We start from the raw sequence: 7,605 nt of genomic DNA, 5'->3' as shown, positions 1-7,605 counted from the left end.
TCCCCACCCGCGGTGCACCCCCATAGCCCAGCCTCCCCCTTCAAGTGCTGCATCTGTTCCCCAGCCACCCCCAGCCTCTCACCCCCCACAGCCCCTGCCCGGCCTCCCCCAGCACCAGACACCCTCAGCCTCTCCACACCCGCTGCTACAACCCCCCCAATCCCCAAACCTATGTCTGACAGCTCCCTGCCTCCCCCCCCAGTAGCACCCCTGCAGGAGACACTGCTCTCCCCCCATGCAGCCCCACGTCTGGATGTGGGGTGAGGGAGGGGCTCAGCAGGGCCCCCAGCCACCCCCACCCCCTGCCCAGAGACACCCCAGCTCCAGCCAAGCTCCCCGAGGACAGAGGAGGGACCCGCGGGGGATTTTTAGCAGTTTTATTCAAAAAATAAACTCGAGCAGGAGGGGTATTAAGTTAAAGGGAGCGGGGTGGCGGGGGGCACGGGAACAGGGCTGTGCTCCAGAGGGGCAGTGCCCACCCCCAGCCCCTACCTCCTCTTGTCCTTGATGCTGTAGTGCAGCAGGAGGGGAGGGGGCTGCAAGGCAAGGAGAGGGAGGGGGTCAAGGCCACTGTTCCCCCTGCCCTGGGGCATAGAGACACCCTGTGCCCCAGCTCGGGACCCTACGGTGGGGCAGGAGCGATCCCTCCCTAGGGGGTTGCACATGACCTTGTCCAAGCCCCTGTGGGATCCGTTCCCCTTGGAACCCGTAGGCACCCCAGGTCACCGCCCCAGTGACACCCCCCGACCCCCGATTTACCGCTTCCCTGCTGGTCGCCGCGGCCTCTGTAGGGCGCGGCACCGAGCTGCCACCGGGGGAAGCTCCCCTGTGCCCTCAGAGCCCTCCAGACGACCCCCCCACCACCCCGGGCCGGGGCTCCCCCGCCTCCAACCCGAAGGCGTGCCGGGTCTCTGGGGAGCGAAGCCCCAGCGGCCGGGGCGGGGGCGGGGCGGGCAGGGGTCCCGCCGGGGGACACCCACCTTGCCGAACCAGCGCGAAAGCCAGAGCTGCTTCATCGTCATGTGGTCGGGGAGGGCCTCGCTGTTGAACAGGATCTGCACCTAACGCAGGGGGAGGCTGCATCAGAGGGGGGCTGCGACACCCTCCCCTCTCCCCCCCCCCGCCCCCAGGGTCCGTGACACTATTCCCCTTCCCCCCCCAGCCCCCCGCCCCACTCACGTGCTGAAGGGGCAGCTCCAGGCGGTGGCACAGGACCCTCCGCAGGTGCCGGATCTGCGCCCGCACGGAGCATCTCACGTACTTCTGCTGCAAAGGGCAGAGCGGGGCGGGGGGGGGGGGGGCGGTGCGGGTACCCCCCAGCCCGGCGGCATCAGCGCCGATGCTTGGCGAGGCCCCAGCTCCGCTCCGCCCGCCCCGCCGGGGACCCCCGGCCCCAAGCCGAGCCCGGAGCGAGGGTCGTGGGGCCAGGGCTGGGCAGAACTTGGGGGGGTCGGGGCCCGGCGCATCGGCAGAGCGGGCACACGACCCCCCCCCCCCCCTCACCTGCAGCACGGCCTTGCTCTTGTCCTTGCTGGAGCTGCGGAGAGAAGGGAAGGGGCAGCCGGGCAGCCGCAGCGCGGGGAGGGACACGACGGGGGGTACGGGGACGCGCCTGCCGTACCCACCGCCGCTTCCCTAGGCACAGCCCGGTGCAGAGATGGGCGCTGCTCGGGGATGGGTAACCCCCCCACCCGCCCGGCATTGCCCCCACCAGCCCGCCACACGCACACGGAGCCGGGAAGGGCCGGGCGGCGCGGGGCCGGCAGCTGAGCTGCAGCCATCGATCCCCTTACAGCCCCCGAGCTGCCGCTTATTGACTTTGCTGTCAGAGCCGGCTGGCAGCTGCGCAGCGCCCGCCCCGCAGATATTAACTCCGGCAGCCGAGGCGGAGGGGGATGGGGGGGGAGACACGATACACACACACACACATGGAGCAGGGGGGCACGCAGGGCTGGGACAGCTACAGAGAGCACACCCCCCCCCCCCCAAGCCAGCCCCTGGCCAGGTCCCCAGGGCACAGGACACTGCATGGCCCTGTGCCCCCCCCACAGCCCCCTCCCCACGGTGCCAAGGGGCAGCGGCTCCTCTGGTACTCCGCGGCCCTGCCTGGGCTGCTGGGACACTCACCTCTGCTTCTCCAGGCAGAGCGAGACGTGCTCGTCGTAGCGGAAGTAGTGGGCGCGGGAATGGTCGAAGGTGCTGTAGGGGAGCCCCATGGGGTCACCCCCAACCGTGTCTGGGGAGATGCGGGGAGGGGGCAGGAGTCAGCCCACCTGCGCGCTGTCCGACCGCTCCCAGAGACAGCCACAGCAGGACACACCCCCCCAAACCCCACTCCGCCCCTGGACGATCACCCCCAGACCCCTCTGATCGTGCCCACCCTCGCTGCTGGGCTGCGTCACCCGGTCGAGTCCGCGGGACTGGTAGAACTCCCGGATCCTCTTCTCTTCACCTGCGGGAAGAGAGGGCAGCGCTGCTCAGGGACACCCCCTCACCTGCCCCAGTCCCCCCACCAGCACCCAGACATGGGGGTCCTCAGACTGCCCTTGGCCCATCTGCTGCTCTGACCACACAGCCATCGTACCACCAGAAGCCCAGACCCTCTTTTCCTGGCAGCCATCTCCGTGCGCCCTGGGGGTCTCCATCAGGCCCCCGCTGCAGGCCAGGGAGCCCTGTCCCCATCCCTGCTCACGCAGTCACATCCCTGCTCTTGCCATGATGTCCCTGCTCTTGCTGCCCCTCACGCCTTTCCCCCTTTCTGGTGCAGGGCAGGGGGTGAGGGCGCATGCTTCATGTTTGCTGTGCCCCCCCCCCACCCGTCCCTGTGCAGGGGCTCCCAGCTGACATTTCCAGAGGTGTCCCCATCGCCATCCTGAGTGACAGCAGCTAATCTCGAGCCCACCGCTGCGCCAGCGGCGCGGGGGGCTGCCCTCCCCGCTCGCTGCTTTGCATTCAGCACCAGGCACCGCCGGTTCATCGCGCCGTCACTCAGAGCCTGGCCCCAGGGACGCTGCTCGCCGAGGCGGCCCCAGCTCACACAGCTCCTGTCCCCACAGCCCAGCCCCGATGTGCTGAGCGTGGCTGGCTGACAGAGCCCGAGCACGGGGCGCTGAGCTGGTTAAACGCACCCCGATAAAGCACCGGCCCTGGGGACTCATGGCTGCTCCCCTACCCACAGGCACAGATGAGGAGGAGGTGCAGAGCTCTGGCACTGGCACAGACAGAGCTTCCTGCAGATCTCTGCACCTGAACCTCCCAAACTGTGTGGTGCCAGTGCCAGACCCCCACACTGCTCCCCACTCCCAGCAGTCCTATGGCTTTCCTGGGCACTGTCCCCACAGCCACCTCTGCAAGTGGGGGCCGTTGGTCCTGCCTTTCCCCTCACTCTCAGACCACTTTTACCTGCCAAGAATTGGCCCCCAGCCCCGCCTCCCCAGCCAGGCTCTAGCACCTGTCTCCAGCATTTTGAAGACCCCAACCCACAGACAGAGCCTCTCACACCCAGTGAGGGGATGCTTCCTGAAAATGCCTGGTTCCTCCCACTGCCCTAGGCCCTTCCCCTCAGAGCTCCCCCCCCCCTCAGCCTTCATGGGACACTGGAGCCTGGGATGCCAGAGCCAGGGATGCTCACTCTCCTGCAGGCCGGGCACCAGTTTGTAGACGATGTCCTGCATGACACGGTCCAGCTTGAGGTTGAGCAGCGGCTGCGTCTCGTGGATCTTGGTGTTGCACATGGGACAGTACTTGCTGGTCTGCAGGTACTTGACGATGCAGCTCTTGCAGACTGTGGCCAGAGGGAGGGGGTGTCGCGGGGGGGGGGCAGGGGCAGAGCCCCACACCCTCATCCCCCCACCACTGTCCAGCAGGACAGGTCCCCCTCAGATCTCTGGGCAGGAGCCATGGTCCCAGGGCAGTGCTGGACCCATGAGCAGGCCGGGGAGGCTCTGCCAGCAGGGGGGTGGGGGAGTAGCAGGAGGACCCCAGGGGCCCCTGCACCACCAGAGCCGCGCAGGCAGCTGCCGGCACTGCACAGGGACTCACACGTGTGCAGGCACTCAGTGATGGTGGTGGCGTCAATGAAGTACCCAGCACACAGGCAGCAGACGATGTGCTCGTTCAGCTCCTTCATCTTCACCTTCACCTCCTCCTGTGGAGATTCGCCACCGTCACCCGGCCCGTGACCCCTGCCCGCTGGATGACAGCACCCAGCACTGCTCGGCCCCACCTCCCCAGCCCCCCTGCAGCAGCCCCATCACACCCCACCATCAGCGGGAACCCCTCAGGCACCAGGGGAGGTCCCCAACAGACAGTGCAGCAGGGGGATCACGGGGCTGCGTGCAGCACCCACCCAGCACAGGTAGAGGGACCCCGCAGGGTGACACAGGGGATCCTATCCCTACAGGAGCAGCCCTAAAAAGCCACCCCACAGCCTGGCTCACCCATGGCCTCGCCCCACAGCCAGGTCTTGGGGCATGGAAAGGAGCTGCCACTGTGATGGGGAGGGGCATGGAGCGGGTAGGGGGATGGAGCTGGCCCCTCTGTGGCAGGGAGGGGCAGGGAGTAACGGGGCTGCCCAGCACCAGCCGTCGGCCCTGCCCTGCGTTTAACTCCCCCGTGCCCCCCTCCTCCGCCTGACCCCGCCCCCAGCCCCGTGGCCCCGCCCCTCCCCTCCCGGCCCCGCCCCTCACCTGCGCCTCGCCCCTCACACCTGCCCCCCGCCCCTCCGCGCATGCCCCGCCCCGAGCCTCGGCCCCACCCCCGCGGCGTGGGCGGTCCGGCGCATGCGCGGGGAGGTCTCACGGCGCCTGCGCGGCCCCGGCGCCCCCCGAGCGGCGGCGCGGCGCCCTCTTCCCGCCCACGCATGCGCCGGACCGGTGCCACCGCCCGCCGCCGCTCCCCCCCCCCAACCCCCCGTCCCCGCCGCCCGCCGCCGCTCGCCTCGTTCCGGAGCGGGTCCATCTTGTAGACGGCCTGGAGCTGGTTCCGCAGCCGCATGGCGATCGCCATCGGGTCCCCCTGAGGAGGCGACGCCATCTTAGAACCTCCTCCGACTCCCCGCTCACTTCCGGGTTCGGGGCGGGGCCGCCGCCGCCGCCGCCCGCGCCGTGACTACGGCTCCCGCCGCGCCCCGCGCGCCGCCGGGCATGCCGGGAACGGCCGGGCCGGCGCCGAGCGCGGCCGCCCCCTGCCGGGCGCGGCGGGGAGCGCGGCCTCGCGGCGCTGGCCCCGGTGCTGACCTTGACCCCCGTGCTGGCCCCGGCGCTGACTCCTGACCCCGGCCCGCAGGGAGACCTCGGGATCCCAGGGCCAGGCGGGGCGCTCGGCGGGAAGGGACCCCCCGCCCCGGCCGGCCTGGCCTTGACCGAGCGGCCCCCGCTGCCACCGTACCGGCACCGCGCGCGCAGGCCCCGGCCGCGGACTCCCGGTCCCGCCTGGGGGGTGTGGGTGTGTGTGTGTGTCCCGACGGTGGCCAATAGCGGGACGCGTTCTGTTGATAGACAGCCGCGCCTGCCAATCAGGGGCGGCAGCGTATGCGCGTCGTGCCGCGGGACGCCGCCAGAGGGCAGCGGAGCACCGCGGGGGAGCGGAGGGCGGGGGGGGTGGGGAGGCGGCGGGAGGCTCCGGGGACGCCTCTGTGTCCCGGGGTCCCTTTCCGCCGGGCCTCGATGTGCCGGGAGGGGGAGCTGCCTTGCGGGGGTGGGTCGCGGGTCTGCAGTCGGGGTCACGCAGGCCGTGGGCAGGGGCCGGCCGCACCCAGGCCGGCCCCGCCGTGCCCCCCACTAGCGCTGTGCCGGTCCCGAAGCCCCCCCTGGACTTGCTGTCCGGGACCCGGCGAGGAACGGGGGTGCGGGGGTGTCCGGCCCTGCTCCGGGGCGGGGGCTGGAAAGTGCCGCGGCCGGTCCCGGAATGGGAGGCCCCCCCCGAGCAGCGACCCCGGAGCTCGGGACCCACACGGACCCCGCTGGCCGCCCCCTGCCCAGAGGGGCAGGACCGCTGGCAAGCCCGGGGCACGGCCGGGCCGAGGCGGAGGAGGGTGCAGGGGGCTGGGGCGGGTGGGGGCAAGCAGGGCCCCGAGCTGCGGGACGTTGGGCAGGGGCCGTGCCGGGGCGGGGGGTGCGGTGTGAGGGGTGGGAGAGGGGAGGGGGTGCGGGGGGCTGTGCTGGGGTGTGCAGGCGTCCAGGCGAGGGCGAGGGGAGAGTGCTGGCGGGGGGCGGGGGAGGGGGGGTGGAGTGCCGGGGTGCTGGCGGGGCGGCCGGGCGGCCTCCTCGGCGCAGCCCGCCGGAGCCTGGAGCCGCGCTAATGGGGGGTGATTGGATCAGGGCTCTGGAGGGGAAGGAGCGGCCCCGCTAATGCAAAGCAGAAGCCGTTAAAGGCCGTAATGGCTCGTTATGGTTACGATTATTGCTCCAATCCCGAGCAACAAGTGCCGTCTGGGGAGACGGCGGGGGCAGCCGGCGCGGGCGAGACTGCGCGGCCCGCCCCCCACCCCCCCCCGGGACCCCGGACGGGGCGGGCACGGAGGGCGGCTGCTGCCCGCAGTGGGGAGGGGAGCGGGTGGGGGCGATGTGGCGGGACCCCCGGGCAGTATTCTCGGCCCCCCTCCCCTCCTCTCCCCGTGTCCTCATCACCCGTATTAGCCGAGTGGCCGCGCACCCGGGGGGAGGGTCCCGGGAAGTGATTAAATGCCGCCGAAAATTAAACGACGCCGTCCCACCGGCACGGCCCGGGCAAGGCACCGGCTCCGGCTCCGCGCTGGGTGCCGCGTCCGGGGCGCAGCTGGGCAGGGGCAGCGCTGACGGGGGTCCGGCCCAGCAGCTCCCGCAGGAGCAGCCCGGGGATGAGCCTCCGCTCCCGCCAGCCGACTGTGCGAGCGGGTATCGTTCCCGGCGGCACACCGACCACCCGGCTGCGGGATCGGATGCTCACAGGTGGGACCCGGTCCTGGTCTGGTCCCCCGTCATTGCACCTGCGCCCCAGCCCTCGTCACTTCAGCTTCTCCGGGTTCCCAGTCAGTCCAGTAAGGCTCAGTCGAGCTGGCTGCGCTGGTTTGGTCCCCCATGACGGACCGGAGTGGTTCAGCTTGGCCTCATGCTGTGCAGACAGCACCGGCCGAGCCCCGGGGTCCCCCCGCGGTCCCAACCCTCTTCCTTCCATCCCCTCCCCGCCTCCTGCCCTGGGCCGAGCACGGTGCGGGGCCGGGCTCCAGCGCTCTCAGCTCTGCAGCGTGGGAAAGGACCGGCCGGCAGCTGCGTGGGCCCCCTCCCCGGTGCTGACCCCCCCCGGGCAGAGGCCACCCAACCCCCGAGGTGACCGCGGCTCCCGGGCTCTCCCACCCTCTGCCGGCCGGAGCCTGCCCGCCCCCCGGCCCGTCCTCGCCGGGAGGTGAGAAATGGGGCCGGGCTCGGAGTGACCCCCGCGTCTGGGGAGGGCCCGGTCCCATTTGTACCTGCCAGGAGCAGTTCCTGGGAGGGACGGCCGGGCTGGGGGGCTGCGGGGGTCACAGCCGGGACAGGGCAGCCCTGGGGCACGGCAGCATCGCTCACTGCCAGCGCCTCACCGAGCACCGGCACCGTATCAGCACCGCGTCGAGCATCCCCCGGGAGG

General features: G+C 71.5%; 1 protein-coding gene across 1 annotated transcript; it reads right to left on the bottom strand.

Moving 5' to 3' along the window:
• Positions 1-362: 362 nt before the first annotated feature.
• PCGF1 (polycomb group ring finger 1) lies at positions 363-5,063 on the bottom strand. Its single transcript, XM_084263438.1, has 9 exons — positions 4,939-5,063; positions 4,042-4,147; positions 3,632-3,784; positions 2,381-2,452; positions 2,128-2,236; positions 1,504-1,537; positions 1,180-1,266; positions 981-1,061; positions 363-536 (listed from the first exon to the last, which is right to left on the bottom strand). The coding sequence occupies exons 1-9, from the start codon at positions 5,032-5,034 to the stop codon at positions 489-491; spliced, it is 786 nt and encodes a 261-aa protein (XP_084119564.1). The 5' UTR covers positions 5,035-5,063; the 3' UTR covers positions 363-488.
• Between the last annotated feature and the right edge of the window lie 2,542 nt (positions 5,064-7,605).

This window comes from Gallinula chloropus, assembly GCF_964237585.1.
Source record: "Gallinula chloropus genome assembly, chromosome: 4".
Lineage (NCBI taxonomy): Eukaryota > Metazoa > Chordata > Aves > Gruiformes > Rallidae > Gallinula > Gallinula chloropus.
This window is presented reverse-complemented; position numbering and strand designations above follow the sequence as displayed.

Coding starts and splice junctions, on each gene's coding strand:
- PCGF1 (XM_084263438.1), bottom strand. CDS start 5,034: ATGGCGTCGCCTCCTCAGGGGGACCCGATGGCGATCGCCATGCGGCTG. Junction 2,453..3,631: donor GGTGCCCGGCCTGCAGGAGA/GTGAGCATCCCT, acceptor CTCTTCCCGCAG/GTGAAGAGAAGAGGATCCGG. Junction 537..980: donor TTTCGCGCTGGTTCGGCAAG/GTGGGTGTCCCC, acceptor CTTGCCTTGCAG/CCCCCTCCCCTCCTGCTGCA.